The sequence below is a fragment of the Biomphalaria glabrata genome, chromosome 5 (genome assembly GCF_947242115.1).
Source record: "Biomphalaria glabrata chromosome 5, xgBioGlab47.1, whole genome shotgun sequence".
Taxonomy (NCBI): Eukaryota; Metazoa; Mollusca; class Gastropoda; family Planorbidae; genus Biomphalaria; species Biomphalaria glabrata.
The window spans coordinates 53,067,427-53,083,863 of NC_074715.1; the positions used below are offsets into that span (position 1 = coordinate 53,067,427).

At 35.4% G+C, this 16,437-nt stretch overlaps 1 protein-coding gene across 3 annotated transcripts in view; it reads left to right on the forward strand.

Moving 5' to 3' along the window:
* LOC106078503 (degenerin mec-10-like) overlaps positions 1–16,437 on the forward strand; it is a 31,205-nt gene that overhangs the window by 6,374 nt on the left and 8,394 nt on the right. For all 3 annotated transcript variants that reach the window (XR_008778089.1, XM_056030472.1, XM_056030471.1), the window contains exons 2-11: positions 33–244; positions 1,513–1,627; positions 3,885–3,979; positions 6,188–6,217; positions 8,578–8,677; positions 10,752–10,846; positions 13,494–13,571; positions 13,912–14,006; positions 14,546–14,709; positions 15,794–15,871. Coding sequence is in view for 2 of the 3 variants with exons in the window: in XM_056030471.1 (XP_055886446.1) it covers positions 33–244; positions 1,513–1,627; positions 3,885–3,979; positions 6,188–6,217; positions 8,578–8,677; positions 10,752–10,846; positions 13,494–13,571; positions 13,912–14,006; positions 14,546–14,709; positions 15,794–15,871 (1,062 nt within the window). In the remaining variant the exon portion in view is untranslated. The remainder of the gene's footprint in view (positions 1–32; positions 245–1,512; positions 1,628–3,884; positions 3,980–6,187; positions 6,218–8,577; positions 8,678–10,751; positions 10,847–13,493; positions 13,572–13,911; positions 14,007–14,545; positions 14,710–15,793; positions 15,872–16,437) is intronic.

Sequence of the window (16,437 nt, forward strand, 5' to 3'; positions counted from 1 at the left end):
TTCTTTACTAGTTTCGACTTTTAATTTTGCAGGTGACTCCTGTAGAAGTTATAAATAATCAAATCGACGACGTCAAATGTGAGGAAACGAAACCAAGCTTTGGCGAGATATTTTCTGACTACGCTCGCGTTGCCTCGATGAATGGTGTCCCTTTAATTGAAGCTGCAAGTTCTCCAACCCTGAAGGCGATATGGAGCTTTCTGCTTGCTGCAGCCATTGGCGCCATGGTATTTCACTTATACACGTAAGTTGTGGCCCTTGTGGGTAGTTCTGGAACCATGTTGCAGCTGTGAGTTTTAGCTAGGCCTATTGATCATGTGGGCCCACAGGCACCATTGAAATATAGTTTACTTTTACAAAGATGTACATATATAAAGCGGTACGGCACTATTGTTTGTATGAAGTCGATAATGAATCGGGTATAAAGATAATCACCTTCACCTATCCCTTAGTCTGTTGAACAGCTGGGGCGCCACACAAGGCTGCCTGGTCGTGCGGTTTGCGCGCTGGACTGTTGTTCGTATTTATCGACGGTCGAGGGTTCAAACCCTGCCCGCTCCCATCCCCCGTCGTCCTGCGGGAGGTTTGGACTAGGAAGTAAACTATCTTCAACTCTGAAGGAACATCCGAAACATGTAAAACATTTTACAACAAAGATCTTTCCACCGTCTTTTTCCATTCCTCTCTGTCATTTGTCTTCAATAGAGTATCACTCAATGACATACCTGTCCATTCTTTGATGTGGTCTTCCCATCACTTTTACTTTTCAAAGGTGATAGCCTACACACGAGTACAGGAATTAGTTTGTTAACAAAAGTACTGATGAATATATTTTTTTTTGTCATACCAACCTTCAAGATTCTCCAACCCGTAATAAAAGAAAATAAAAGTCGGCCATATAGAATTTTAAAGATTTTTATATTTTTAAACAAATTTTAAACCAGAGCTTTCACTGGGTGGTCAATTAAGGAGTCCCCCCCCCCAAAGTTGTGCATAAACATTCGAATTTTGAGGATAGTCGTTGGTGACGTTTTTCAGGCAATTTTTAAGTTTTTGATTTTTTTGAACGTATAAATTGAAAGGGGTGGGAAGGGTGGTCGAGAGGCCAAGTGCGCTTGGCTTGGCTACCTAGAAGGGTGCTCGAGGTTCGACACCCGACTGGGGCAGAGTAGTGTTTACTGAGCGCCTAAAGGCAGCACGGAAAACCAACTCCTAGATATCCCCTCCCCATCACTGGTCCACAAATGAGATTGGACCAAAAGCGCTCTGAGCATGCTATAAGCATGAAAGTAGCGCTATATAACAGCTATAATAATCATAATAATAATAATAATAATAATGCAAGCTTATAGTAGAAATTGTTCAAAAGACAAGAAGCAGTCGATTCCTCTTCAGCCTAAACAAAATTAGGGTTTATAAAAAGTTGAGCTTTCTCTATTTCAATCCTTTATTAAGCGACCACTTTAAAACTGTAGACGTATCTAAATGGTCGATGTGTATTTCTGTTTTCAGTCTGTTCGACAGATATTTAAGATACGACAAACACGCGGAGATAGACATGAGTTTCAGCAGCTTGCAGTTCCCAGCAGTCACCGTTTGTAACACCAACATAATGAGAAGTTCAATGGTAATAAATGTCACGTGTACACAAAGTCATACACAATCGTATTCAGACATTTACAAAAATGTTAAGACATACACAATTATATTTAGGCATTAAATGTTCTGACATACACAATTATATTTATAACTAAAAAAATTGTTTAGATATATACGATTATATTTGGAACTAAAAAAAATTTTCAGATATACACAATTATATTTGGAGCTAAAAAAGATTTTCACATATACACAATTATATTTGGAGCCAAAAAAAATATCAGATATACACAATTATATTTGTAACTAAAAAATGTTCAGATCTACACAATTATATTTAGAACTAAATTTTCTTTTTAGATATACACAATTATATTTCGAACTAAAAAATATTCAGATCTACACAATTATATTTAGAACTAAATTTTTCTTTTTAGATATACACAATTATATTTGGAACTAACAAATGTTCAGATCTACACAATTATATTTAGAACTAAAAAAAATTCAGATATACACAATTATATTTGGAACTAAAAAATGTTCAGATCTACACAATTATATTTAGAACTAAATTTTTTTTGCAGATATACACAATTATATTTAGAACTAAAAAAATTTTGCAGATATACACAATTATATTTAGAACTAAAAAAAATGTTCAGATATACACAATTATATTTAGAACTAAAAAAAAATGTTCAGATATACACAATTATATTTAGAACTAAAAAAATGTTTAGATATACACAATTATATTTAGAACTAAAAAAATGTTTAGATATACACAATTATATTTAGAACTAAAAAAATGTTTAGATATACACAATTATATTTAGAACTAAAAAAAATGTTCAGATATACACAATTATATTTAGAACTAAAAAAAATGTTTAGATATACACAATTATATTTAGAACTAAAAAAAATGTTCAGATATACACAATTATATTTAGAACTAAAAAAATGTTCAGATATACAATTATATTTAGAACTAAAAAAAATGTTCAGATATACACAATTATATTTAGAACTAAAAAAAATGTTCAGATATACACAATTATATTTAGAACTAAAAAAATGTTCAGATATACAATTATATTTAGAACTAAAAAAAAATGTTCAGATATACACAATTATATTTAGAACTAAAAAAATGTTCAGATATACACAATTATATTTAGAACTAAAAAAAATGTTCAGATATACAATTATATTTAGAACTAAAAAAAATGTTCAGATATACACAATTATATTTAGAACTAAAAAAAATGTTCAGATATACACAATTATATTTAGAACTAAAAAAAATGTTCAGATATACACAATTATATTTAGAACTAAAAAAAATGTTTAGATATACACAAATATATATTTAGAACTAAAAAAATGTTCAGATATACACAATTATATTTAGAACCAAAAAAAATGTTTAGATATACACAATTATATTTAGAACTAAAAAAAAATGTTCAGATATACACAATTATATTTAGAACTAAAAAAATGTTCAGATATACAATTATATTTAGAACTAAAAAAATGTTCAGATATACACAATTATATTTAGAACTAAAAAAAATGTTCAGATATACACAATTATATTTAGAACTAAAAAAATGTTCAGATATACAATTATATTTAGAACTAAAAAAATGTTCAGATATACACAATTATATTTAGAACTAAAAAAAATGTTCAGATATACACAATTATATTTAGAACTAAAAAAATGTTCAGATATACACAATTATATTTAGAACTAAAAAAATGTTCAGATATACACAATTATATTTAGAACTAAAAAAAATGTTCAGATATACACAATTATATTTAGAACTAAAAAAATGTTCAGATATACACAATTATATTTAGAACTAAAAAAATGTTCAGATATACACAATTATATTTAGAACTAAAAAAATGTTCAGATATACAATTATATTTAGAACTAAAAAAAATGTTCAGATATACACAATTATATTTAGAACTAAAAAAAATGTTCAGATATACACAATTATATTTAGAACTAAAAAAATGTTCAGATATACACAATTATATTACATCAAGATCATCATTGGTCCCTTGACTTTCGTCGTATGTGTGCTGTGACTAGTTGCGGAACCAAAACCCTCCACATTTCTATGTCAGCAGCTGTCATTATGTCTGTCCCTCCGTTTGTCTGTCTTTCTGTCCGTCTGTATGTCTGTTTAATCCATTTATTTATATGTATATGTATATTTACTCCGCTAAAAATCCACTTTAACTTTGTCTCTATCCCCCAGACAAGAAATGCTTCTAATGAAATTCATAGCTTGTTGGCTGACATTAAGAACAAGAGCCAACAGATAGTGGAAGCGAACAGTTACAATGAGTTAAAGTAAGTCATTGCATTGATGTAGATCTCAAGCCAGTTAAAGGAACAATTGCTAATTCATCTGTCTTGCTAAGCATAGTACCCAACGATTCATCTGTCTTGCTAAGCAGAGTACCCAACGATTCATCTGTCTTGCTAAGCATGGTTCCCAGCGATTCATCTGTCTTGTTAAGCATAGTACCCAACGATTCATCTGTCTTGCTAAGTATGGTACCCAGCCATTCATCTGTCTTGCTAAGCATAGTACCCAACGATTCATCTGTCTTGCTAAGTATGGTACCCAGCGATTCATCTGTCTTGTTAAGCATGGTACCCAGCGATTCATCTGTCTTGCTAAGCATAGTACCCAACGATTCATCTGTCTTGCTAAGCATAGTACCCAACGATTCATCTGTCTTGTTAAGTATGGTACACAGCGATTCATCTGTCTTGTTAAGTATGGTACCCAGCGATTCATCTGTCCTGCTAAGTATGGTACCCAGCGATTCATCTGTCTTGCTAAGTATGGTACCCAGCGATTCATCTGTCTTGCTAAGTATGGTACCCAGCGATTCATCTGTCTTGTTAAACATAGTACCCAACGATTCATCTGTCTTGCTAAGCATAGTACCCAACGATTCATCTGTCTTGCTAAGCATAGTACCCAACGATTCATCTGTCTTGCTAAGCATAGTACCCAACGATTCATCTGTCTTGTTAAGTATGGTACACAGCGATTCATCTGTCTTGTTAAGTATGGTACCCAGCGATTCATCTGTCCTGCTAAGTATGGTACCCAGCGATTCATCTGTCTTGCTAAGTATGGTACCCAGCGATTCATCTGTCTTGCTAAGTATGGTACCCAGCGATTCATCTGTCTTGTTAAACATAGTACCCAACGATTCATCTGTCTTGCTAAGCAAAGTACCCAGCGTTTCATCTGTCTTGCTAAGCATGGCACCTGTACTAATGTCTTTAATCATAGCACAGATCTCTCGTTTAAACTGGTTTATGACCTCTACGATATCTGGTTTGAGTTCAAAGAGGTACGTGTTCGGATCTTCCTCTTCATCCACCATGGCACCGGAGACGTTCTTTAAGAGTTTCATTGTTCTTTTCGTAGTACTTCAGTCCTCGCCATTTCAGCTCTTGTTTCAGTTCTTTCAGATTCAGTTCATCTAGCAGTTTTACAGAAGCCATAGGAAATACCACTTCTGACACCAGTGTTACGATCTCTCCTAATCAGGCCTTCTGTAAACACCGCTAAACACACAACACATCAACACAAGAACCTGACAAGAGCTCCAAATAATCTGGTATATTAATAATGGTCAAATAGATAACAGCCAATTCTAGACAATTGGCACACATCAACAACTAAAAATGCTACACTGTACATCACCGTACTAAACTCTACTGTCACTATCTCTTCTGGACTCGTACATAACACTTGAGGACTCCGCCAGGACCGACTTAATGGCCGACTAACAGTCCCGGTCTCCTCGCTGTCCTGTCTTGAACTGCACTGCCTTACACTCTCTGTGTCTCTGGTCCACGCAGGCTTATGATGACCATAACCCGGGTCATATTCACCTGCAACATTCATACCAGCACTGCCCCTTGCCCTTCGACATTACCACACTAAGCTGTCTTTCTGGCCTGTGTCATACAAGTCAGCTGATCACACACAGTTAACCCTATCGCGTCGCCAATAGGATTACAACGTTATATAAAAGACTACAAAGTTCTTACCATTGCATAAGAGTTTTTATTAATAAATACTTTTTTTTTAATTTAATATCTTATAATTAATTTTATTTATGCTAGCAGAAGTCATTTCGTGTTTTATAGTAAAGTTAACATTTCGTAATCATTCTGGGGATTTTGTAGATATAAAGTCTGTAATTAACACGCACGACTAGATTAACTGACAACTACGCGTAGAACATTTGTATCTTCTTTTTTGAAGAAATGTCTGTAATAATAATATGTACATTACATATGTAGATTAGGCCTACCATTCAAATAACCTACATCTGTCGTAATTCTTAATGTTTGTTTTCACTTACGCTCATCACCAAAGAAGGATTTATTCTGTTCATTAACTTTTTTAGTTTAAGTTATTTATGTAGAATTTTGCTTTTTTATTTCTAAATATAAAAAAACAACAACATATTTTTGTTAAAATAAAAAATGTAAATTTTATAATGTTTTTTTTTTTTTTTTTTTTAGCTTTGATGAAACGGTATCAACTGACTACTGGTACGTATAATATTAACTCTTTAAAAATAGCATTAGATGAACTTTTTCTAATATTAAACGTTTTTGAAGAATAAAGACATTTCTTTCTGGTAAAATTTTCGCTAAACCAGCCATGTAGGCCTATATATTTAATAAACAAACTGCAGATTCCATGAGTTTCAAAGTCTATTTTTTAAACATTGCTTCAACTTTAGTTTACAAAATCACTGCCTTTGTATTGTAGGGGCTGAAGAAAGCAACACTGTACCCGAATCTATTAATTTATGTTTGCTAGACTATTAATCTAGATTTTGTCTATATAAGGTGCTTGTCTATTTCACAAACTTTTTGTTTGATTAGAATATTTGCTTCGTGGCTTGGCCAACTATTTTTTTTTTAGCTGCATTGACGTTAAATCTTTATACTGTTGAAAAAATGTGTATGCCATATCTGGACATTTAGATATCGAATATCAACAACTCTGATATAAACAACTTTTTATTCCGCTAGATTGGAAAACAATCGTATATTCAAAGCTCTATAACAGCGGTTCTCAACCTTTTAAGCTCGGCGACCCCTTTTTATAATCTCCCACTCTGTCGCGACCCCCCCCCCCCCACACACACACACACAAACACACATACAGCTATAGAAGAGTAGGCAAAAACAATCCATAGTTTCGATGGTCTTAAGCGACCCCTGGTAAATGGTCAATCGACCCCCAAGGGGGTCGCGACTTACAGGTTGAGAACCCCTGCTCTAGAACATGGGTTCCCAAACATTTTTTTTTAACTCATGGACACATTTTAATGTCGAAATTGCCCACAGACTTAAAGCTACATAAATGCATATTGTGAAAATTATGCATTAAAAACATCTTGTTTAAGAGATAATAATTGAAATCATAGTGTCTGATTAGAGGCGCTATGGCTGAGTGGTAAAGCACTTGGCTTCCGAAACGGAAGGTCTCGGATTCGATCCCTGGTGATTTCAATTTTTTTTTTCGGGCACCTGTGAGTTCGCCAAGCTGTAATGGGAACCTCATTAACCGTGTGGTCCTATTAATCCTGTTTGTAAGCTCTTCGTTTGTGATGCGGTCTTTGTAAGGATCTTTCTGTAGCATCTCAGTTCCATTCCTAGTTCTGCAGTCAGAGTTCAAGGTTCGCAAGCATCTAAGAATACGGCCGTCATCAGCATCAATAGGATTTAGAAATCTTACTTTAGCTTAAAAAAAAAAGAGCTTCATTTTTAAGTAAAATGGTGATCCTTTTAAGTACTCAGGAGAAGATTCTTCTAGCATTAAGTCATTTCGTCGTTTTCATTTGTTGCTCAGTTGATTAGTTTTCTAATGTTGAAAGCTCGTTTGTACATTATAGTGTAAAGTGTACATCATAAAGCTGATGAAATCATTTCTTCTACAACAAGGCACGAATTTCCCTACTGAGCAATCTATAAACAAACTTATCGGAAGTCTATTGTCCTCTCGCTTAAGCACTAAAACTAGAGTCTACAAATACAGAATTGTATTCAAGTCAAATTCCCCTTTCAGACCTTGTGATCTAAGCGGCAGATAATGTAAAGATTATCTATTTCTGTGGCCCGCAGCTGACGAGGGTGTCATATAGCCAACACAACGACCACCGCCTTTACTTTTCCCCAACTAATGTCAGGTACCATTTAGAGCTGGGTAGACTCAGAGATGCCATAGACCCCGAGAATAAAAATCAGTCTTTACGAGGATTCTAACCCGGGACCCCTGGTTCGGAAGGTGAACGCTTTATCACTCAGCCACTGCACCTACACAGAATTGTATCAACCCCCCGAAAATCAGTATCACTAATCAGTATCACTAATCAGTATCACTAATCAGTATCACTAATCTGTATCACTAATCAGTATCACTAATCAGTATCACTAATCAGTATCACTAATCACAACTTTTGTATTTTATATTAAAGGGTTAGAGGTCCCCCTAACGTTGTTAATAAGCCTCTAAGTCAGCGGTTCTCAACCTTTTATGCTCGGCGACCCCTTTTTACAATCCCCAACTGTGCCGCGACCCCCCCACACACACACACACAAAAAGCAATAGAAGAATAGATAATAACTATCCATATTTTCGATGGTCTTTGGTGACCCCTGGCTAATCGTCAATCGACCCCCCCAAGGGGATCGCGACCCACAGGTTGAGAACCCCTGCTCTAAGTCAATTTCAATGATCAATAGACCTCCTGAATGATACCTTGGACGCGTGGTGGTCCGTATGGGCCACTTTGGGAACTGCGGGTCTAGTATTAGAATTTAGGGAAAGAAAACATTAACTGAAAACGAAACAGTTAGAGCGAAGCTAAAGGACATTTCTCATTTTATTTTATATTTAGGTCAGATTCCTGTTGGAACTATTATTATTATTACTACAATGAGACTGATTGGTACGACTTGTATTGCGACTGTGTGATGAGTCAGTACAGTAACACTGGGGTAAGTGTTAACAATTTAAATAACAACCATTAACCTCAGTAGAATTCTTATAGTCCTATGATCAGACAATAACTTCGGCAAAGAAAAAAGCAGCAGTTCATAGAAGTAGACATCCTTTAGAGAAGCTGGAGATGGATAGGTCACAACCTTCGTATGCCTGCATCCAACATTGCAAGACAAGCATTTCCCTTGGCATCCCAAAGGGAAAGATAAAAAGAGGACGACCCAGAAATACATGGCGCCTGTCAAGATCTTGATATCAGCTCTTGATGGCTATACGTCTAGGATGATTCTTACTGATGTAATTTAACTGATAAAACACACACACACATCACAATACTCAATAATGATATAAATCATGATCTCTGGACACAAATTTGCATATGAAAAATTAATATTTAATTAACACTTATAGTTACATATAATACGACAGTCTAATATGTAAAAAGAACAACAAAGAAGTTATTAATAAAAATACTATTATAAAGTTTAACTCATGTGATTCTAGAATTAAAAGTTAATAATCACATAGACATTGATGCTTGGCTGTAGGTCACGATGAACTTTCCATTTCTCTTGTCTCATTTTCTTGTCTCTCTCTCTCTCTCTCTCTCTCTCTCTCTCTCTCTAGTCTCTGCACGAATCCTGGAACCCAACGTCACAGTCCGCTCAATACTAGAGTGATATCCCCTTGCGTAGCAGGCAAAGATACACCATATATAGATCTACCGTCTCTGACCGTCAGAATGTCACTTTGACTGTCACTCTAAATAGACAAATAATCAAAATATCGCTAGCAACTAGCTAAAGCGCCATTCTATTTATTCATAATCAACTAACATCTAAATCTAGATATATAACTAAAAAAACCATTTCTTCTTACCCTGGTCCTTAAGAATTAGTTCCAACATGTTGTCTCTGGCAAACAACTCACACCTCTTGGAGCCAAGATCGCGAGCCAACCTCGGCGACTTGCTCCCAATGTCTGTATGTGTCGTTCACCAGAAAACGTCTAGCACACGACACACGCCCCTGCTAACACTACATGGCGCTGTGTCCCAGACTGCCCCAAACTCTTCTCTATATAGGCTGAGTATCTAGCCTACACCTAAACTAACATTACAAATGTCTGTCCCGACCCACATATCAGTCTCTCTACAAGACAAACACCTAACTGACATTGTCCTAACCTTTGTCTGGTCTCTGTCAAGTCTATCGGTGAGCATTGATAACAACTATTAAACTAATTAATAACCCTTACTCAACACTGTGACAGCGCCGATATTAGTTCAGATGCCTAGTAGATGGGCAAAACGTGGGGGCAGTTGGAAAGACAGGGGCAGTGACAAGATGAATACTATACGTTCGTGTGCAGGAGCGGCTGGGTGTCAGAATCCTTCCGGGCATTTCTATGCAATAAAGCCCAAGAATTAAATATAAATAGATAAGATAGTTAGTTAGTTAGTTAGTTAGATAGATAGATAGATAGATAGATAGATAGATAGATAGATAGATAGATAGATAGATAGATAGATAGTTAGATAGATAGATAGAGAGAGAGATAGATAGATGGATGGATGGACGACGGACGGACGGATGGATAGATGGATGATAGATAGATAGATAGATAGATAGATAGATAGATAGATAGATAGATAGATAGATAGATAGATAGATAGATAGATAGATAGATAGATAGAGATAGATAGATAGAGAGATAGATAGATAGAGAGATAGATAGATAGATAGATAGATAGATAGATAGATAGATAGATAGATGGATGGATGGATGGATGGATGGACGACGGACGGACGGATGGATAGATGGATGATAGATAGAGAGATAGATAGATAGAGAGATAGATAGATAGATAGATAAATAGAGATAGATAGATAGTTAGTTAGTTAGTTAGTTAGTTAGTTAGATAGATAGATAGATAGATAGATAGATAGATAGATAGATAGATAGATAGATAGATAGATAGATAGATAGATAGATAGATAGATAGATAGATAGACAGACAGTGTATAAGACAAAGCTGATTATACGTCTAAAAATCTTTTATCTTTATAGTCTACGTATCAGGAGGAAAAGAAATCAGAAATAGACATCAATTTACTAGGACGAGCTGAAAACGACTTTCAAACACTGTTCAGTTTTATGGATTCGTGAGTACATTCTATCAATGTTGTGTTCCAGTGGTTCCCAAACCTTTTTCACTTCGCACATTCTGAGTATCTAGCCGAACACTTTGCTTAATTTTAGAGAGGTTAAGAGGTTAACTCACCTCGAGGCCTACTAGTTAATTATTCAGGTCTTGCGGAGCACTATGGTTCCGCGGTACACAGTTTGGGAAACACTGTTCTTATCTAATCTACTTAGTTTCAATTGTTAATAGTAAACATTCTACATGTGTTATGTTTTAATTCCGTTGCATCCATTATTTGCTTGCAATTATTTGTAATGGAATGTGAAAGGAATCTATTTAAAGGGAAACTCCGATCGTTTTTCAAATTTGAGTTATTGACATATTTAAATTCTGCGTGAAAAGTTGTAATAGTAAACATTTTACCATTTTGTATTTAAATGCTTAGAAACAATTATATTTAATAAATTAGCCAGTTAATTCTTGACATCTAAAAAAACGGGATTCTTTGAGATTTTGTTTTAAGCTATTTCATACGTTACTTCCCTCAACAATACTGAAAGAGAAAATACATTTAACCAATCGTATCGCTTCATTCTTACAGTAGCTGTTAGGCTTAGTGAAGTCCAGAGCTATTATACAGTTATATATATATATAAATTAAAGTAAAGTTCCCCTTTCAGACCTTGTGGTCTATAGGGCAGATGATGTAAAGGTCATCTTTTTCTGTGGCCTACGGTTAACAATGGTGTCATGTGGCCAGCACAACGACGAACCGCCTATGCTTTACCCTAACTAATGTCAGGTACCCATTAGAGTTGGGTGGACTCAGAGGCGCCCGAAGATCCCGAAATTAAAAATCACAGTCTTCACCAGGATTTGAACCCCGGTTCCCGGTTCGGAAGCCAAGCGCTTTACCGCTAAATACTTGAATAAATAGATCTAAAAGCATTGGATAACCAACTCGAGAAAAAAAGTAACATTATCATCTAAGCCTTTCCCTGTCCCAAGAAGTAAATAGATCGTGTGTCTTACTGATTCGAACAAACTGGTCAGTGTAAGGCTAGTCTAGACTACGTGTAGTCGGTCATGACAAGACAACCAAGCGATAGTGTTTGTTGTGTGTTGAGTGGTCAGGCGAGAAGATACACACTACCGTGGTTAGTCAAGCATGTAAATCTCCTTTAACACGCATTTTTTTCTTTGCTTACAAGATCCTAGATCTAACTGCATAGACGAAGATATATTTCTTTTACGAGAATGTAAACTTTGCTGTATGGTCTCCCGTTATACAGAAGTAAACAGATTAAATTAAACGTATTTGTGACGTCACATAGAAACCCGGGGAAAGTCTGACTGTTTTGGATGCGCAGGAAAATTACGTTGGAAAAACATCAATTACTAAGTTATTATTGCAAATTTAAAAAAAAAAAGAATAATATATTTATTATCTGTAAATCAAAACGTATATTATATCAAAAATTGTCAAAACCATCGGAGTTTCCCTGTAAGATTGCTTCTTTTCGTCTGTGGCTGTTTTCAGCAAGGAATACGCGGCATTTCGGCGAACTGTTTTGGCGCAAGCGTTTTTTGGTGCTGACAAAACGTTTGTGTGATTAAATTCCGTTTGGGAATTTCCGGAACGTGATTTCCTTTTGATAGAGGTTGATACAGACAAGCTAATGGACAGCAAGTTGAAGTTCCTGCATGAAAGGCGCAATCATTCGCATAGGGAAGCACTGCGTAACAATCCTATCTTTAAAGTTGGCATGGTGATGTAGGCGCCTAAATTGCGTAACTTAAAGTACATGTCAGCAGATGCTGCCTCATTTAATTCAGCATTGCTTCACAAAGTATTGTGTAAAGTGTTGGAGCATGTACCCCTTCACACAATTTACACCATTCTCTACTGTGCTAAACGTGAATTCCAATATGGAGCAAGTATGTAGTCTCGATTTGACAACCCATTTCTTATTGGAAAGAATCTAATGTATTTTTAACAACAACAAAAAATATTTTTATTGTTATATATACCCCTTTATTTGAAAAATCTTTTTTTTTTAATGAGAAAAAAAATAATTGTAATCTATTTGGTAATATTTGGTTTGAATTTTTAAAATAATTGCTTGATTTCTGTTCAGCAGTATTGTCTTATTTTAAGAAAGCGGGGGTGGCCGAGTGGCAAAGTGCTAGCCTTCCGTACCAGGGGTGCTGGGTTCGAGTTATGGTGAAGACTGGATTTTTTATTTATTGCCATCTTAAACCTGACATTAAAGGAGTGAAGCTGTGAGTCTCGGAGTCTCAAGATTTGAGGAAAGAAGAGTGGCCAGGGTGAAAGAGCGATGAACCCACAAAAAGCTGAGAGAAGAAGCAGGCCTATCTGCATCTGACCAAACCTACCCATGCCACGTATGCTGCCGGCTTTTTAAAGCAAAGATTGGACTTAACAGTCACCTTCGAGTCCATATGAAATGATAAATGCGCTCATCTTCGATCACAAAGGAGGAGCTATATAATTAGGAAAATTTAAAGACTGGTCTTTGCGCTAGCCTTTAACCAGAGAAACAGATGCCACAGCACTTTTATCCAAGCCTTGGGAATATCAATTAAATTAATCATGATGCTTAGAATGAAGACACATAACCAACGGACTAAATTTTTTTTTTCAGAGACATCAAGAAACTGGTTGGTCATCAACTAGAAGACATGCTGCTACAGTGTACATTTGGCAGAATTCCTTGTTTACGGTAAGTCACGATTATAAAATAAAAAGTGTATTAGAAGGCATAGGAATATATTGAATGAAAAAGTATTTCAAATTTGTTTTTATTTATCTTCCTTAAAACTAGATTTAAAAACTTTACGCAGACCGTTACAGCCAATTATGGAAACTGTTGATGTGTGTTTTATATAGGTTGCACCAATCGGTGTTTAGGAGTAACATCCCTTGTAACTGTTGTTGTCAACCAATATGGCGTTAGATTAAACAGCTGATAAGTTATATCCAGAGTCTTGTTATTATTCGTTCATAATAATCAACAGAGTATTTCACATTTGTTTTCATTTGTTTATCTTCTTTAAAACTAGGTTTAAAAACTTTACGCAGACCGTTACAGCCAATTATGGAAACTGTTACACTGTAGATGAAAAGTTTATAGCAAAGAGAAGTGGACCTGATGGAGGTAGGCTAGGCTACTTATTACCAAAAGTAGCTTTATTTTAACCCAGATGCGGGGTGGCTGAGTGGTAAAACGCTTGACTTCCAAACCAGGAATTTTGTATTTGAATCTTGGTGAAGACTGGGATTTAGAATTTCTGGATATTTGTATCAAAAACACTTTGTTGGTAGAGGATCTTTTGCATATTTGCCCACTAATCTAATAAGTAAAAAAGTAAAGTACCCTTTTTAGATTTTGCGATCAAAGGGGTAGCTATAGATGATGTAAAGGTCATATATTTCTGTGGCCCACAGTTAACAAAGGTATCAATGGCCAGCAGCCATTACTTTTCCCCAACTAAAGTCAGAGATCCTGAAATTAAAAACCCTTGTCTTCACCAGGATTCGCACTCGGAATCACTTGGTTAGGAAGTCAAGCACTTTACCACTCAGCTACCGTGCCTCATTTTAGATCATATACAGTATCTACTGTTTAAACTTGATAGTACCTAAATCTCATAAAAGCAGGCTGAAATAGCTGATAGATAAACTGTTCATTAAAAGGTTTGGAACTCATACTCTTCCTGGAGCTGGGCGAGTATCTGCAAGGTATTACAAGTGGTCGAGGTGCTCAAGTTGTCATACATGAGAAAGGATCCTACCCATTTCCTGAAGACGAAGGCATATCCATCCCTGCTGGGCAGCAGACTGTAATTAGCCTCAGACAAGTAAATGCATCAGCAAAACATTTTACCTTTGTGTTCTTATTAAGTCTATTAATAAGTAAGTAATAAATAAGAGTAGTAATTGTATTACAATAGCTCTATTCAAGTCAGAACTTGATAGAACTAGATCTAGACCTTAAGAGTTCTAAATCAGGAGTCTAGATCTAGATATCTATATAATGAAAGTGTCAAGAAATAGAATTACCATTAAACAAAATAGCTCTGGCCTAATGGCTAGAGAAGTAGGTACATCGATCAGACGTTGTCTAATTACGAGTTGAATACCTGGCTTTACTCTAAAAAAATAATTTATATTTTCTTTTTATAGCCTATATTTTAAGACTAAGACTGCTTTATAGATCCTTATGGAAATTTGTTGTGATTACAAGGACTCTTTTCTCATACAAAGACAACACAACAGAAACATACTCATAAATAGAACAGAGAACATAAAGAGTTCATTCAGTGACTACACAGGCATCTTGGTCCTTTTTATTTTTCCTGATCGAAGGGTGGCGTTGATATAGTCTGACTGAGTGAGGTACGAACGAGTTTTTGTACCGCTCTGTTCTTGTCTTGATTGACAGAAGTCGCCCACTTCTCGACGACTTGACGTAGTTATGATGGATCGGGTAGCTGTTGTCTTCCAAGATCTTTCCAATTTTTCTGAGACATTTTTGTTCAAAAAGTTAATTTAAATATGGTAGTGTTGTGCGTGTGATTTTAGATGCTTTTTTAATGATTTTGTCTAACCGGCACAACAGTTTAGATGAAGCGTTGCCTTGCCAACAAATTATTCCATAGGTTAGCAGATTTTGCATAGTGGCGCAATAAAAATGATCTTGTCAGAGTTCCAAGGCGGTCTTCCCACAAAAGCTTGTTGTCAATGATGACGCCAAGATATTTATAAGATTTGTATTATATAATGGGGGCATAGTCTTTTTTTTTTTTTTAACTCTTTCTCTCCGTAATTATTTATCACATTCTGATGGAATCAACGTTGGTGTCATCTGTTAGGAGAGAAAGAGTTAAATATATTTTAGAATGTGTTTCTTGTTTTGATCTTTCTGTTATATTTGCTCCACAGTTGAAAATCAACCGTTTGAGTGAACCATACGACCGCTGCACCAACAGAGACATAGAGAAATACACGTACACCAGAAATGTAAAAATGTTTCTAATGCTCACATTTTAAAGTTTATATGATACATTAATAAATACTATAAACTAATTTATAACAGGATATTTCTTCACATTTGTAACACTCAAAAGTCTTGATTTTTTTTGCATTGTAGTTTATAAAAGTAATTACCTTTTTTGGTATGATGGAAATGTAAACAAAAACTAATTCAGCAATGACTTGACAGAATTTATGTCATGGATTAACATGCATGACTAGATTGGCCTAGAAATATGCGAAGGAAGTAATCATCTTCTTTTTTAGAGTAACGTCTGTAGGATGTACTTTTTTTTTTTTAAGTTTATATAGCTCCTCCTTCATGATCGAAGAGAAGCACATTTCTCATATCCTATGGACTCGAAGATGACTGTAAAGTCCAATCCTTGCTTTAAAAAGCCGGCCGCAAACATGGTATGGGTAGGTTTGGTCAGTAGTAGATAGGCCTTCGTCTTTCAACTTTCTGTTGGTTCGGCGCCTTTTCACCATGGCCAATCTTTTTGCTTCAAATCTCGAGACTTTGAGACTCACAGCTTCACACCATGAGGAGAGAT